Source organism: Chiloscyllium plagiosum, unplaced genomic scaffold (genome assembly GCF_037043375.1).
Source record: "Chiloscyllium plagiosum isolate Xiang-an unplaced genomic scaffold, Cpla_swu_hap1 HiC_scaffold_2, whole genome shotgun sequence".
In the NCBI taxonomy this organism is placed as follows: domain Eukaryota; kingdom Metazoa; phylum Chordata; class Chondrichthyes; order Orectolobiformes; family Hemiscylliidae; genus Chiloscyllium; species Chiloscyllium plagiosum.
The window spans coordinates 32,431,709-32,449,061 of NW_028270140.1; the positions used below are offsets into that span (position 1 = coordinate 32,431,709).

The 17,353-nt window shown below is 39.3% G+C and overlaps 1 protein-coding gene and 1 long non-coding RNA gene across 3 annotated transcripts in view; one reads left to right on the top strand and one right to left on the bottom strand.

The window, feature by feature from the left end:
- Positions 1–3,190, bottom strand: part of LOC122563177 (uncharacterized) — a 46,943-nt gene extending 43,753 nt beyond the window's left edge. Inside the window, exon 1 of the long non-coding RNA XR_006315510.2 lies at positions 3,027–3,190. This is a non-coding gene — a long non-coding RNA (uncharacterized LOC122563177). The remainder of the gene's footprint in view (positions 1–3,026) is intronic.
- Positions 3,191–3,418: 228 nt separating this feature from the next.
- Positions 3,419–17,353, top strand: part of smc5 (structural maintenance of chromosomes 5) — a 65,484-nt gene continuing 51,549 nt past the window's right edge. The window contains exons 1-3 of one of the 2 annotated variants that reach the window (XR_006315499.2): positions 3,419–3,591; positions 12,478–12,619; positions 15,220–15,272. Coding sequence is in view for 1 of the 2 variants with exons in the window: in XM_043716602.2 (XP_043572537.2) it covers positions 3,434–3,591; positions 12,478–12,619; positions 15,220–15,272 (353 nt within the window). In the remaining variant the exon portion in view is untranslated. The remainder of the gene's footprint in view (positions 3,592–12,477; positions 12,620–15,219; positions 15,273–17,353) is intronic. The other variant, XM_043716602.2, reaches the window with a different exon arrangement.

Genomic DNA, 17,353 nt, shown 5'->3' on the forward strand with positions numbered 1-17,353 from the left:
GAAGGTGCCGGGAATGGAGTTTGGGTTGGTGGGGGGTGTGGACCTGACAAGGGAGTCACGGAGGGAGTGGTCTTTACTATATACTGACCGACTCCCACAGCTACCTAGACTACACCTCCTCCCACCCTGTCCCCTGTAAAAACGCCATCCCATATTCCCAATTCCTTCGTCTCCTCCGCCACATCTGCTCCCAGGAGGACCAGTTCCAATACCGAACAACTGAGATGGCCTCCTTCTTCAAAGATCGCAATATCCCCCCAGACGTTATCGACGATGCTCTCCACCCCATCTCCTTCACTTCCCGTCCCTCCGCCCTTGAGCCCCGCCCCTCCAATTGCCACCAGGACAGAACCCCACTTGTCCTCACCTACCACCCCACCAACCTCCATATACAACATATCATCCGTCGTCATTTCCGCCACCTCCAAAGGGACCCCACCACCAGGGATATATTTCCCTCCCCTCCCCTATCAGCATTCCGAAAAAGACCACTCCCTCCGTGACAGAAGGATTGAGTATCAATTTAATTGACAGCAAACCCCTTGAAAAGCATACATGATAATGACAATGAATATCATCTCCCACTCAATGCTACAATCTCCTGCAACTTGTGCAACATTCACAGCATAAATTGTCTTCCACACGTTCAATCCACATGTTACATTAGGTTCAAGTTCAGAAGAAAGAGCCTTGTCCACACGCGCGCGCGCGCACACACACACACAACCTGGCTTATTCTCAACATTTGTACCCTTAAAGGGTCCAATGGAGGCTCCTCCAAAACAATAGAAATTTTATTTCCTTTAAGGATTTGTGTGGCTGAGAAACAATCCAGCTAGTCACAATATGTATTAATGATTGAGATGAGGGATGGAATGTACAGTCTACAGGTTTGCAGATGACACAGAGCTGGGTGGGAGGGTGAACTGTGAAGAGAATGCAGTGATACTTCACTGTGATTTGGACAGGTTCAGTGAGTGAGCAAGTTCATGACAGATGAAGTAGAATGTGGATAGATGTGACATTACCCCCTTTGGTTGCAAAAACAGGAAGGCAGATAATGACAATAGATTGGAAAAGGGGGAGGTGAAATGAGACCTGGGTGTCCTTGTACATAAATCACTGAAAGTAAGCATGCAGGTACAGGGAAGACAGCAAATGGTATATTGGCCCACCTGGCAAGTGGGTTTGAGTTCATGAGCAGGGATGACTTGCTATAATTGTACGGGACCCTGGTGAAATCACATTTATAGTATTATGTGCAGTTTTGGTCTCCCAATCTGAGGAGGAAGCTCTGGCTATGGACAGAGTGCAATGAAGGTTTACCCGACTAATTCCTGGGATGGCAGGACTGATGTCTGAAGAAAGACTGAATCAGTTAGGACTATATGCAGTGGAGTTTAGAAGAATGAGGGTGGAATCTCCTGGCAATCAATAACGTTCTAACGGGACTGACAGGATAAATGCAGAAAGGATATTCCTGGTGACTGAGGAATCCAGGACCACAGGTCACAGTCTAAGAATATAAGGTAGCTCACTTAGGACTGAGATGAGGAGAACTTTTTTCAGCCAGAGAATGGTCTTCACTAATCTTTTTCTTTTCATAATGCTATTGAGGCTTTTCCAGTTGTATATTCTCCACACACATAATCTATTTCCATCTTCTTAATCAATCCCTTCAACCTGCTTTATTGAAATCTAAACCGTTCCTCAGGTCTGCTGCATTCTCTGGCCAATTTGTAATCCCCTTTCTTGGATCTAATACTATACCTAATTTTCCTTGTTACCATATTCAGGCCACCTTTCCTGTTTTGTTTTTGCACCTCTCAGGAGTTAACAATTGTTGCAGTTTCTTCTGTTGTTACACTCTTTAAATGTTTGCTATTAACAGTCATCAGGATGAAGACCTTATGCACGAAACATCCACTCTCCTGCTCTTCGGATACTGCCTGACCAACTGCGTTTTTCTAGTGCCACACGTTTTGACTGATCTGCAGTTCTCACTTTCTCTTAGTGTACAAAGTTAAAAACCACACAACACCAGGTTATATTCCAACATGTTTATTTGGAAGCACTAGCTTTTGGAGCGCTGCTCCTTCATCAGGTGGTTGTGCTGAGCCCCACTCCAACACCGGCATCTCCAAATCTTTTAGAATGACCATGTTAGTTTCAGTTTTTTCATATGTAAACTGCAAAACTTTTTTTTAAAAGTTACATTCTCAAGTGAACTTTAACAATTGGTGTCATGTCGGCCCAGATAACGTATTAAAGGTGTGAGTTTCCCTGTGAGGCTGTCTGTGCCACAATGGTCAGACTGATTCTAATCTAAAAAAACAGATTTACAGACTCTTACATGGATTCATGCAGTTTTTGAGCAAAGTAAAATGTAATTCTGCAAGTACAAATTCACCCCACAAACTTATATGTGTATATGTGCATGTGTGTGTTGGGGGGGTTTATGAATGTCTGTGAGAGAGTGTGTATGTGAGTGTAAAGGGGTATAAGTCTGTGAGAGGGTGTGCGTGGGAGTGTATGTGTGAGTGTATGAGAGAGGGTCTGTGTCTGTCTGTGTGTGTATATAGTGCAATGGGGTCACCTGTAGTGTGACATGAACCCAAGGTCCTGGTGAAGGCCATCGACACAGACGTCAAATTTCTACAGAAATGCAGGCAAGCAGGAAAGATCCCAAAAAGGCGTACATATCTCTTAGTGTAGGATAGCCTGTTCTCTGGCTGGTTCCTCAAAGCATTGATTCATAAATATTCACTCCAAGAATTCCTCCACTACAGCATTGTTCCTGACATCAATACGCAGACTACATCTGTTCCTTTTTTGTTTGGGTTTCTAGTTTCTTGTTGAGTGCTTTCCCAGTGTTATCACTGCAATTAGGAGAGGGAGTCTATTTACAACAGCCAGTATCTTTCTTACCCTAGGTGTTTCTAAATTATAACCACACAGATTCCACTTGACAAGTGTAAGTATCGTCCTTCGCTATTGCGTTAATGTCCTCTTTAACCATAACCCACCTCCTTTTAGTCTTTGTCCTTTATTTGCAATCCTCACTTAGTGTCCAAAACTGCGATTCAAGGGGGATAGGCTTGTGGCAATATCCCTACCTCTGAGCCAAGGAGGTCTGGGTTCAAGCCCCATCTAATCCAGAGGTGTGTAACAACATCTCTGAACAGGTTGATTTTTGCTACAATCTGGTTACAGCTGATCGGCAGTCGCACACTGTCCGCTCCACCTCTTTGTGACGTTTGCGCGGTCCCGCCAAAGAGGGCGGGGCGGGGCCCAAACACAGCTATTACGTAGCTCGTGCTCGCTCGCCCTCCCCCTGTCCCTTCCCGGATCACGTGTCGGGGGTGAAGCGTCAGTGACGAGATGACGCGCAGTGCGGAGGTTTGCGCGGGAAAAGAACTTGGAAACCGTCAAGATGGCGGCGCTGAAACGTAAACTGTCCGGGCAGCGGGAGGCGAGCGGAAAAAGAGGGCTGAGTGGCCGGCAACTCCTACTGGAGGCAGCCGGGGGAGACAGAGCCGGCAACCAGTTTGTGGAAGGATCGATTGTCAGGATCAAGATGGATAATTTCCTGTGAGTCAAGCGGCGGTAGCGCTGAGGGACAAACCGAGGCTTCTGGGCCTTCGGTCTGGGGTCCGGGTCGGTGGAGTTCCCGGTTTGTACCTCTTTCCCACAACCTCCCCCCAAATCAGGGTCTTTCTGATTGATCGGGCCAGGCCACAGCTGCCGGTTTTCTGTTCTTTTCAGACCCCAGGCCCGGGAGAGCTTGGGTAAGTCTCTTTAACCGAGTGATATCTCCCGGTTTAGCAGCGAATGTCCTGTCAGAGAGGTTCAGTCGTTTCCTAACCCCTGAGTAAGGTGAGACTCCCTCCGGGTTCAGCCCGCACTGGGGCTCACCCTGACGGTGGATTTTATAAACAAACTTCAGTTACTTCTGTTTCCTGAACTGAGTGGGAGGGAACCCAGCTGCATAGACTATGCTTTAATAATATTCAGAGGGGTAAAAACAATGACTGCAGATGCTGGAAACCAGATTCTGGATTAGTGATGCTGGAAGAGCACAGCAGTTCAGGCAGCATCCGAGGAGCAGCGAAATCGACGTTTCGGGCAAAAGCCCTTCATCAGGAATAAAATAATAATATTCAGACTAAGACATAAGAGAGTAGCATCGCCCAAAGCATTACATAGAATTTGCAGTACAGAAATAAATCGTTAGGTCAAACTGATCCATGGTGGAGTTCATGTTTTTACACGAGTCTTCTCCAAGTTTCCATCATCCCTCTATTTCGCTTCCCCTGAAATGTGTCTCCGAGTGTGTGAAGTGTCATGAAAAGATTCTTGCTACATGTCGGTTTAAAGAAGTGCCTCATTTTTTATTTCATTTAAAAAGCCTGCCAATGCGTTCACCTTCAGTGCAGGTGTTTTTTAAATGCGTCAAGCCTGTTCACAACCTGGCTCGGCGATCAGATTACAAAATCACAAAAGCGGCCAGATGGTTCCTTTCAGAGTCAAATTAATCCTGGAGAGATTGATTATATTTAGTGATTTCTCTACTCGCTCCACTCAATTGAAGGAGAATTTAGACAATAACAAGTGCAGACTTCACCTTGGATTAGGCAAATTGGAGAGAATACTTTGTTCTGGTATCAAACTGTAAATTTGAGGTAAATGCTAAAGCACTTAAGTTAGTCAACATCTGAGGGGAACCATTAGTAGTTACACTTTTGGCTGAATTTTATTTCATAATTGGAAAAACCTAAAGATGAAACCAGTTTTAAATGACTGGAGAGATAAGAAAGGGGGAGTGGAAGCAAAAACAAAAGATAAGGTCTGTTAGGTTGCATGATTAAATGACAAAGTGAAATGATGATGGACAGGTAAAGAAATCTGGAAGGAAGTGTGAATGACTATTACCAACAGATGCAATCTGAAAAAAGCAGCGATGTCTGTTAAAATTGTGGAATTTGGGTGTGATCCTGGAAGGCTATTAAGTACTTAATTGAAAGGTAAATACTTTTCCTAGCATTTCAGTTGTACTTCAGTAGAATAGTGTAAGTTTGTTTTGGTGTTGGGCAGAGAATTGAAATTGAATGGTGACTGGAGGCTCAGGATCACAGTTGTGGACTAAGCTACTGTTCTACAAAGCTCCCCAGTCTTGAGGAATGGATATAATTATCAGTAGTGTTTAAAGGTCTGTGAGATAAAGGCAGGGCTAGTGGTATTAGGTAAATTACCCTTGCAGAGAAAGAGCACAAACGCGACTGGCTGTTGGTCTTCTGCAGCCAGTGTAGGATCTTACAATACAAAATTGAAAAAAGTACAAGAAAATCACTATATTCTGAAGCTACTGTGGTCAAGGGAGGAGAATTGGGATGATGAAGAAAGGACATAGAGCTTGAGGAATGCTCCTTTATTCTAATTTTGAACTCTTTCCAAGTTCTGTGTTTCCTTCTGTCTGACTCAGTACAAAGATGATCTACAATATAGAAAGAAATGAATACTGGAAATCTAGATTATAACAAGTGTCAGAAATACACATAATTTAACAGCATCTTGTATAAAGAAAAACAAACATTGACATTTCGTATAAGTACTTAATTGAAAGGTAAATACTTTTCCTAGCATTTCAGTTGTACTTCAGTAGAATAGTGTAAGTTTGTTTAGAGAGATTAATGTTTCAGATCTGATATGACTGTTCAGAATTCTTTTGCATATTTTGTGTTGAACTTCCTCCTTACAATTGTTCCATGGAAAAATATTATTCAAATATTATGATGCCTGCTCCCTGCAACCTTTGTCTTTCCACTGAATTCGTTTGAAGCTTATACTAATTTCTGTTTCTAACTAGGTTTAGTTTTACAACTATGGTGACATTTAATTATTTGATTAGATTCGCTACGGTGTGGAAACAGGCCCTTCGGCCCAACAAGTCCACACCGACCCTCCAAAGAGCAACCCATCCAGACCCATTTACCCCTGACTAACGTACCTAACACTATGGGCAATTCAGCATGGCCAATCACCTAACCTGCACATTTTTGGATTGTGGGAGGAAACCAGAGCACCCAGAGGAAATCCATGCAGACACTGGGAGAATGTGCACACTCCACACAGTCACCCAAGGTGGGAATTGAAGCCGGGTCCTTGGTGCTGTGAGGCACCGTGCCGCCCTATCTACACCATACAGCTAGAAAAATGTGTAGCTGCATGCATTTTCTTTGTCTTTTGCCATGCCTTCAGCATGTGTTTTTGTGAGTGAAAGCAGAGCAGCAAGTGTCCAGCGCGAGAATGGAAGAGAAATATGATTGAGAATATTATAGGTATATGTGCATGGAATTACATAGCATATCTATGATTACATGTAGCATTACATAGTAGAAATTAGCCATTTGATTTCGTTGGTCTTTCACGACCAACCTTAGCCCTCTTTTCTGTAACCCTGCGGGTATCCTTGAATTTCTCCTTTGATGTTTCTCTAGCTTTGCTGAATAATTATTAGTGGGGGTTCACCTTATTGATTCTTTGTAATTTCAAATTTTGCTGTCTTACATAATCATATTAGGAAATTATTTTAAAATAAATTTGCCAAAAAGGAAGTTGTGACTAAAACAATGCATAATCCATAAACTATGCCACTCAAACAAGAAAATCCTAATATTTGCTCTAAATTGCATTGGTTATGTGAAGAGATGATGTTAGAGGCTCCACGTCTGTCTCTTCTATAGTGAAACCTGACACTACATTAGGATAAGAAATGGCAGAGAATACTCATGATCACCTTTTTCAATCCGAGGCGAGGCTTGATATTTTGAATGACAATAAATTGCTATTTATTATTTACCAACAGATAGGTTAGCAAAAATCTTTAGCAGTAGAAAACTTTGAGGATTATAGGTGTATACTCAACTGTTCTACCTGAGCATGTTGGAATTAACTCCAGCTCATGTCTTATATTATGCACACTGTATCTCCAAAATAATTTTCTGAAAGACAGCTACCTAATTTTAGGTTAGATTAGGTTCCCTACAGTGTGGGCACAGGCCCTAAGGCCCAACAAGTCCACACCGACCCGCTGAAGAGTAACCCACCCCCCCCCTCTCTGACTAATGCACCGAGCAACTATGGTCAATTTAGCATGGCCAATTCACCTGACCTACACATCTTTGGAATGTGGGAGGAAACTGGAGTACCCGGAGGGAACCCACGCAGAGACTTGGAGAATGTGCAAACTCCACACAGACAGTCGCCCAAGGCTAGAATCGAACCTGGGACCCTGGCGTTTTGAGGGAACAGTGCTAACCACTGAGCCATCGTACCACCTTGTATTTTTTATTTCAAGGTTAAAGGGGCAGCTACTATATTGTAAGTATTTATCTCTTCCTAAATTTATTTTTAATTTGCTCCAAAATAAACTAAAACTTGCCTTGACTGAGCTCTTGTTCACCATTCCCATTGTTTTTGTTTGGCTAAGTGTCCATTGTTGTTTGATTAGCTCCTTATGATGAATCTTGAGCTATGTTTCTATGTTAAAGATGCTATATAACTGCAGTTATTGGAACTTATTTATTTACAGTTACTTTTATCATTTACACTTATTGAAAATTACAGAAAGCTGGATTTATTTTTTTTCCTCATCTTTCCAAATAAAACCTTCCACTTGTATGTACTTGCAAAATTGAATCATACTGGGAAGTATTTGGTTTCAAGGATTTAACGGCTTGGAATTGGTAACTGTTATAATGCAAAACTTCTAACATTCATTGCCATTACTGTGTAAAACTGACAGCAACCTCTGGTACCTTCAATATATTTGTCTAATGAAGGACCAGTTCTCCCCTCTCTGATCTCTTTAAGAGTTAATCATCTTAGCATTGACTCAGTAGAAGCTGTGTTACCTCTGAAATAGTAAGTGTGGGTTCAAACCCTTTTCCAGGGGCTATGCTGGTACCTTGGTGTTGGGAGTACCATCATTCAGACAAGATGTTAAAATTGCCCAGGGTAATTAAACTTGTGTTAGTCATATCTACAAGTCCCAAAAAATTCTAACAATTCATACAAGTTACATTTAGTTTGAACATTATTGCATTATTTGTGGACAGTCTAATAGACTAGGCCATACAAGCTCTCAGGCCACTAGAGAGCTGAAATATTTCTCTGGAGTAGAAGGCACCTGGTTGATCAGACAAAATCATTTTAACATTTTAAAAATGTTTGAGGTCATATATGTCGAGAAGATGTTTCTGCTTAGAAAACAGAAAAATGAGCAGGAGTAGGCCATTTAGCCCTTTGAGTCTGCACAGCCATTCAATATGATCATGGCTGATCATCTAATCATATTCCTGCTTTCTGCCTGTGCGCTTTGATCACTTTCATCCTAAGAGCCATATATAACTCCTCTTGAAAACATTGTGTTTTGGCCTCAACTACTTTCTGTGCAGAGAATTCCACAAGCTCACTACTCTGGGTGAATAAATTTCTCTTCTCTTCTTCTCAGCCATAAATGATGTAACCTGTATTCTTGGACTGTGACTCCTGGTTCTGCACTCCTCAGTCATCGGAAACATCCTCTTTGGTGTTATCCTGTCTAGTCCTTTTAGAATTTTCTAGGTTTCTAAGATCACTCCCCATTCTTGTAAATTCCAGTGAATATAGTCCTAACCTAACTTATGACGGAGATGAAAACTAGGAACCTGGAGTATGAGGATCACAAGTAAATTTGGTAAAGAATTCATAACAAACTTGTTTACTCAAAGATTGATGAGAGTGTATCATAGTGTAACACTATGGTATTCCATTGAGGTGAGCAGTATGTATGTATTTAAGTGAATGTTAGACAAGCACAGATGAGAGAGCAATATCTTAGATGGGTTGACTGGATTAACTGAACTAAATGGAAGGATGCCTTTGCGAAGATTCTAAATAGAAGACTTGGGCGAAATGATCTGTTGCTGTAAAATAAATGTTTTCTGTTTTGTAACAGTAAGCCAGCTTACTTGGTTATATAACTATTCTAGTGCATCAGTTATAACCAGTAGATGGCATAATTGGCCTTTTCATTCGAGTCACTGATTTACTGAAAGTAGGTAATTATATTTAGTTTTAATTCCAGAACTATATTCTCCAATTCTGTCTGTTTTTCCTTTGTCAAAATGTAGAAGAGCAACTTTCTTCATTTACCACCTTGTACTTTATATAGTAATTCTAACCAGTTTAAAAGTAGAAGCAAGACTTCAAAGTTCCCAATGACCCCTATACCTGCATGATAACCTGGTTAATAAACTAGCTAGAAATCAGAACCAAAAACAGGAATTGCTGGAAAAACTCAGCAGGTGTGGCAGCATCTATGGAGAGAATGTTTTGGGTCTCTGACCCTTCATCAGAATCCTTTTACCAGTAATTTCTGTTTTTTGTTTTTGGTTTTGTTTCTAATAAATAAACATCACATCCTAGATTTAATAATGTCTATTGACTGGCAAAGCTAGTGTTTATCGCCCATCATTGGTTACTTTTGAGGAGGAACTGGTAAACCACCAGCTTGAACTAGTGCGACCTATAGGGTGTAGGTACACTAATTTCCCTGTTAAGGGAGTTCTAAAATTTAAATCTAGCAAGAGTGAAGTAGCTGCGATATACCTGTAGTTTCAAGCTGGGATGATGTGTGGCTTGGAAGGAAATCTGTAGCTTGATTGTGTTCCATTGCATCTATTTTTCTTGTCTTTTGAGGTGGTAGAAGTGACATGTTTGCAAGATGCTCTTGAAAGCACTTGTGCAAGTTGTTAGTGGTACACTACAGCTACAGCTACGTTCGAGTGATGGAAAGAGTGAATTTTTAAGGTGGTAATTGGGGCATCAGTCAAGCTTGGCTGTTATTTCCTGTATGGTGTCAAGCCTCACAGTCCTGATGTGTGCCCATTGATGATGGACAGGCTGTATGTAAAGAGTCAGGAGGTGAAATACATGCCACAAGGTTCCCAGCCTCTGACCTGTCTTTTTTGCCACACTATTAATATAACTAGTCAAGTTGAGTTTCTTGTTAATAAGTCAATCTAATTGTTGGAGATTGGAGAAGTTTGAATCTTTCTTGTTTTGTCCTGTTGGCAATTGTCATTTTGTTTTTGGCATATGTGTGATGTGAATGCTATTTGCCAATTATTAACCTATTAATTGAATTACACTCAATTCTAGAATTTGGTTTGTTTTGCAAGTTTTCACAAACCTGTAATGGGTCTGGAGCTCAAAGGTTCTGGAGGATCACAAACTGAGCATTGGTAATAACAGTGTTAATGGCACCCTTCATCACTTTTCCACTGATTGATGGTAGACTGATGGGGTCAGTTGACCAGATTAGATTTGTTCCTGGGCTATTTTCCACCTTTCTGGGTAGATGCCAGTGGCGAGAGACTTAGCTTATTCTGGAGTGGGATTCTTCAATAGTACAGCAGAATGTTGTCTATGTCTGTGGTCTTGACCTTTCAATAAAAGTAATAAAAACAGCTTCTATTTATATAGCACCATTAATTTAGTAGATACCAATATCTCAGTGTTTCATAGTGAATTGCTTGTGACAATTGTATAATTCACTCTTGAAAGGTTTTATTTTATGCACATGCACTGAATGACTGCAGTTATGAAAAATAATAAAACTGAGGCAGATGCTGTGACTACTGAGTTTATTCTCACTTGTGATTCTGCATTTTAAAACAAAAGCTTGCTGTGACGTATTTTCAGTCTAAGGAAGTGATAAGGTGTAAAATGTTTCTTTTAATTTGATAGTTTGTCATCAATAAGACATCTAAATGCGTCTCCAACATTTAATAGTAATAATTTTAGACATGCTATTGAATTGTTCTAACCTTGTCTGGATCATTAAAGGGACTGAATTCATAGTTTTAGTTGATTCATTGTTCTCACATGTACCAAGATACAGTGAAAAGTATTGTTTTCCATGCTATCCAGACAAATCATACCTCTTATAAGTACATCAGTGTGATAGAACAGATTGCAGAATATAGTGTTAAGCTGCAGAGAAAGATGAGCGGTCCATTCAAAACAGTGATAACAGTGGGGAAGAAACTGTTCTCAAATCTTTAGGTACTTGTTTTCAAACATTTGTATCTTTTGCCTGATGGAAGAGAGTACAACAGGGGTGGGAGGCGTAATAGTGCACAAAATTCTGTAGGTCTGTAGTTGATTCCTGGACTGCCGCTATGGTGCCTGACTGTTTGCACAGTTTCCAATAAACATAAATATTGACTCTCATATTTGTGTCAGCAATTTGCTCCAGAGATGGACAGTGGTCATTTTAGCATTGCATAAATTGGTTGAGTTAATTCTTGCCTTTGCACTTTATTTGAGATTTGAGTACTTAATTGCTGCAAGTGAATTTCCAAATTTTAGCCTTGCTATTTATGTGAATCAGTTCCTTAGTTGTAGGTCAGTTAAATTGAGGGATATCTTCCTCTTTCTTAAAAAATAAATAGACATTAGACACCAAGTGGAATGAATGTTTCCAAATGATTGAACCAACTGTACAATTAAAAAAAATTACAGTAATCAGTTGGAATCACAGTTACAGAAAAAGTGATGGACAAGTAAATCAGTTGATCAGATTTGAATAAATATCCAAAGTTAAAAATTGTTTTCTTTGCATTTGTAATTCAAGTTGCTAAAAGAATTTCAGACTGAAACCATGAGTCCTCCTGGAATCTTATCTATTTAATTAAATAATTGCCCTGTTAATAGCTGAAGAAATAAAAAAAAAATGCCATATGTTATGTTACTTAAAAACTTAGCATTGAGCCATGTGGTTTTCTGAATAATGTGTATTTATACTTAATGCAAGCTGTAAACAAAAAGTTTGCAGTGAAAGATGGTACATTATTTAATTGTAATGGCGAGGGCTCAGTGGTGTTTAGATGATTGATCAGCCACAGTGGAACTTGTATTGTTGAATTTTTAATTATGATTCATTTGGAAACTGGATATTGTGAGGACAAAATTGAGTATGTGAAAACACTGACTGATTTCATGGTTAAAACTGTTAAAATACAAAATATGGTTTCCATTGGAAAAGTTGTTGTTTTCCAGATATTCCACTGCTATGCATTAAGGTCACTGGAAGTGTCTAAAGGGCAACAGAGAAATTTCAAATTTGGAAGACGTTAAAGTGTGCATGTTTGTTGTGCTTTCCAATAACACGAGTTGAGATTCTGTTCTTGCACATTTTTAAACTGCTAGAATTTTCTTACCTTAACAATTTTTCAATTAACCTCATGAGATCCTTTATCAGGTGCAAAAGCAAATGAAGAGTGCAGCTTCCTCATCTGGAGTAGTAACCTGATATGAATGCTGCCAGAATTACTGAAGTTACTGTAGTGAATTTCACTAGATTAAATGTAAAGTAATGCAGATTGTGGAAATCTGAAATAAATACATGAATATTGATATGTTGATTTTCAGAACTTATGATTCCTGTGAAATTCACCCTGGGGCCAATTTGAACATGATAGTGGGTGCCAATGGCACTGGAAAGTCCAGCATCATCTGTGCAATTTGTCTGGGATTGGCAGGAAAAACATCATTTATTGGCAGAGGAGACAAGGTAATGATATTTTATGTAATAAATCTGACTTGATTTTACAGCAAGTTTCATAAATTGGAGAACTAAGTTATAAAAAGATTCCTTGTGGCGTATTTCTTCTGCTTTCTCAGCTGTTGCTGGAGTGTCAGTAGGGACCCTGTGGATCATGAGTTCAAAATTCATTTCTGCAATTGAAGCACATAATCCAAGTTGACGCTAAAATACAGCACCAGTGAGGTGCCATTTTTAGATGAGATATTAATCTGCTCTCCCACGTGGGCACTATCGTTTAAAAAAGGGGGAATTTTCTGTCATCTTTCAAATAAGACACTCCTGGTTGTGCAGGTTTGCAATATTACAGAATTTTGAAATCGATATAGTGGTGAAGCTAACAGCACTCACTGTCATCATCTGCAAATTGGTCAGCAATGTCCAATGTTTACACATAATGGGTTCTGCTATATTGCACACTGCTTCACTGCAAATTGACTATAACACGATTGAAGAATTTAAACCACTTGTAGAATGCAAACTTTCCTTATCTCTATTGGTTATAATACAATTCTGGTCCCATTGGTTTAAATGGTGCCGTTATTATATGAATGTCTTATAACACTGGATCGCTCAACAGAACTATCACGTTATATCAGGACAGATTGTACACAGCTAAATGCATTAGTCAGCTTGTCATCCAAGATGCTGCACTCTTCCAGAACCTTGACTGTAGTGATAATTTGTGTTCCAATGAGTTTCTGGGCAAGGTTCCACAATTTCTTACAGGTGTAGGCTTGATACTCCAAATTGTCAAGTTCCCGGGTGAGAAGGGATATAATGGTTCCCTTCTTTGTTCACCTGCCTACTTGGTTGCATCAAAGTTAATTTAGAAATGATCCCTTTCCTTCTGGATGCTTTTCTGTCAGCCAAATAAGTTTACATGTTAAGAGAAACTAACTTAATGAGGCTTTCTTGAGTTAATGAAAAATGAGTTTATTAGTTACTAAGCATGGTAGGATTTCAATACACATTAGAAGTGAGATTAAGTCCAAAGAAAATGAAAGTTTTAAAAAATGTATACAGATCAGTCCGAGTTCCATAAAAAGAATAGACTGAGACATTGTGTCTTTATATTGTGTGATGTCAGTAGACAAGCAATTGATCGCTTAGCTTTGCAGATCAGCTGAAATGCCAGTATTTTATTTCTTTTTGAAGGCAGTTTCATTTGTTTTCTCGCTTCCGGTATATATATATAGAGAGAGAAAAACTTACTTTCTATTTACCTATAGCATCGGGATAATTAGGGATTTATTCACTGTGACCCTCATAGTACAGTCTGCTAGCACACGCACCCCTCACTATTCTTCCACAAGAAAAGTACAGACAAGTCTTTCTTGCTTTTTGTACTTCAGTCATATTCACAATCCCCTGCAGTTCAGTTTGCATTTCGTTTATTCCTTTGAAGTTCTTCTGTTTGAAACTTCTGTGACATTTGCCAGACTAACATTATATGGTCTCCCTCAAGGCTGAGTTATGCTACACAGGCTTTCCAGACAGTCCAGGCAATGAATGACATTGCTCAGAATTTATACTTTCAATCACTTTTTCATTGTGTTCCTTCTATTAAAAATCACATTGTAATTAAGTTTTTATTATAAAATATTTTCTTACCGACCTATTACAGAGATGTTATTACATCTTGCTGGAGCAAGTGGGACTTGAACCCAGGTAGCCTGGCTCAGAGGTTTGGACACTACCACTGTGCCTTTCATCCATAGATGATTGGGGGTTATGATCTGTTATCATAATGCCTGTCAAGAGATTTGTAATTCAAATGTATTGGTATAAATTTTCTGTAGTTGCTTTATATATAACCACTAAACTTGACATTTAACTTTTTTGTGTACATCATTCCTATTAATGATGTGATGTCTTAATTGGGGTATTGTGAAACAATCTCTTTGGCATGGTAAAGTCCAACAAGCATGGAGTTATATTCAATTATATTTTAACTACTAAAGATATAGAAAGAGAATGTTTATTTTTCACCTTTTCCTACTATTTTATTTATTTCTTAATTCATTATTTCTTTTCCCTTCCTTATTTTCTTGAATCTGTCACTATATTATATTCACAATTCCAAATTTCACTGTTTAAAATGATGATTAGTTCTAGGTATAGTTTACATAAGTGTCATATTTTGACTTTTGCTTTGCTTGGCAGCCTGAAGAGTGTTGAATTGTGAAGAGATAAGTGGAATGTGTTATTATGACATTACAGACTAATCGTGAAGTTTGTCTTATACTCTCTTATAAAAGTGATGGTGATCAATATGAAGAATTAAATGGTTTGACTTCTTTAGTCTCTGACTAATTTTTGAGAATGGAAATTATCTTGTGTGTTTCAAATCTAACATAATTAGGATGATTAGATCTTTGACCCACTGTCTCCTCATTTGGAAGATGTAATCTGAGCTGTTTCGCACTTCAACATTATGTTCTTTTCATTCATATTGGCAATTAGTAAACTTAAATCCAATGAATTTATTTCTTAATTGTTTGAGTCTATTTTCATATTAATTTCTAATGGCTTTACTAAAATTTTACATCTTTTAATTTGTTGAGCAGGTTGGTCTTTATGTGAAACGAGGATATAGCAAAGGATCTATTGAACTTGAAATGTAAGTATAATCTAATGGAAGCTCCATATGTAAACTTGTCTATCCTGATTCCTCATTTAGTAATGCATGGAAATTCAGTGCTCAGAGAACCTTACATCTCAATTTTCCATCAACTTTGTATTTCACCAGCCCTTGACACTCAACCAGTAAATAAGCACATTCTATGAGCTTATTGTAGAATGCTAAGTAGTAACTATGACCAAATGTTCTCTCTCTCAATTTTTGCGGTGCTGAAATAAATGGTAGCAATTCAGTCTTTGCAAGAGTTCTCACAAAATTTTGTTTCTCGCAATCAAGCATTCATGGCTCTAGAAGGGATCCTACTATCTTATTCACATTGATGTTGTTTGCTTGTACTTCGAATCAAAAACACTAGAAATTACTTAATATGATGGCACTGTTTAACGTGTAAATTTTCTTTTGCTGATCAAACAGTCAAGTGCTATCAGTCAGTTGTAGATGTGAAAACAAGAAGTTATTTGATTTACACATCAGATAGGAAATGATAAATGAAATCGGCCATACTTGAAATACCATCTATTTGAATGATATTTTCAGTTATAAGGGATAACCATGGAATTCCTTTGGGCTGCAAATAACAGTCCAGAATGGAGACAATTAGACAGTTTCCCGACAACTGCACCTGGAGACTGCACTGCTATCTTCGTAAATATCCTCCATTTATGGCATTTAGCTGGAGAAATTATGTAGTTTTGGTAGTAGAGATACTATAAATTGTGTGTGTTGTAAAAGAAATTATTTGGTACAGTCAAGTTGCCCCCTCAACCTTGCCTCTAACTCTTAGGCTAATGCATTGGCTGACATGGATGTCAGTAGACACTCTGCTGTTTTGTGTTGATGTTTTAGCATACCTTTGAATACATTTCCTTTTCCTCAGTTTTGTTCATCTGTCTAATTCCACATTGTGGCAGCGTGAGTACCTGCTGTGCAGCCATCTTATATTAGTCAAACAGATAATTGAATACTTTGAGAAGTAATAGGATTCTGCGTACAGTAGCACCTCGACATACGAACGACTCCGTTCACATACAAATCGGTTTATGAACAGGATTGTACGTAAAATTTTGCTTCAACGTACGTACAAAATTCAAGCTACGAACGCAAAAAGCCCGTGTGCGACCACGTGGTTTCATTGTTCTGCTTTGCTATGCGCTTGTTGAACGCAAAAGCTCTCAGACCTCGCGTGATCTCATTCAGTTCATGTTTGGCGCATGCGCTGTGAGCAGCCGTCCAAGTATTCTTACGCTATCCGAACAATGGGAAAAATTGATTCAGTTCACGAACTGGGTGCCGGAACGGATTAAGTTCGTAAGTCGAGGCGCTACTGTATTATTATTTTGTTGCAAGCCAATCTAAGTATTGTGCATTTGGTTATTTGCTATATTGTTATCTCTGTGACCTGAACAAATTAGATTAGATTAGGTTCCTACAGTGTGGAAACAGGCCCTTCGGCAAAACAAGTCCACACCGACCCTCCGAAGAGCAACCCACCCAGACCCATTCCCCTACATTTACCCCTTCACCTAACACTAAGAGCAATTTAGCATGGCCAAGTCACATAACATGCACATCTTTGGACTGTGGGTGGAAACCGGAGCACCCGGAGGAAACCCACGCAGACACTGGGAGAATGTGCAAACTCCGCACAGACAGTTGCCCGAGGTGGGAATTGAACCCAGGTTCCTGGTGCTGTGAGGCAGCAGTGCTAACCACTGAGCCACCGTGATCTTGCTATATTATATTCCACCATTTGGAGTGGAGGGGAGTGTGTTGGGGGAAGAAAGTGCATCTGGTTCTTTACAATTGTGATTAAATTGGATAAAATCCTTTACCTCAATGGCATGGAAAGTTGAAAATTTCACTTGTAGATTTAATTCTGTTCACAGCAATAGCTTTTTTTGCATTGAATGCAAAGAAGAATTGAAGAATTCTTCAAAGAAAAATCCAAAATGTTACACTGAACCTACCCAGATCAGTGGACATTGCACTGACTGGGGAGTGAACCTGGAAGTTGTTATTGGGAAGCTATAAATAGCAACTTTCAGTTTGAAGTCGTTGCA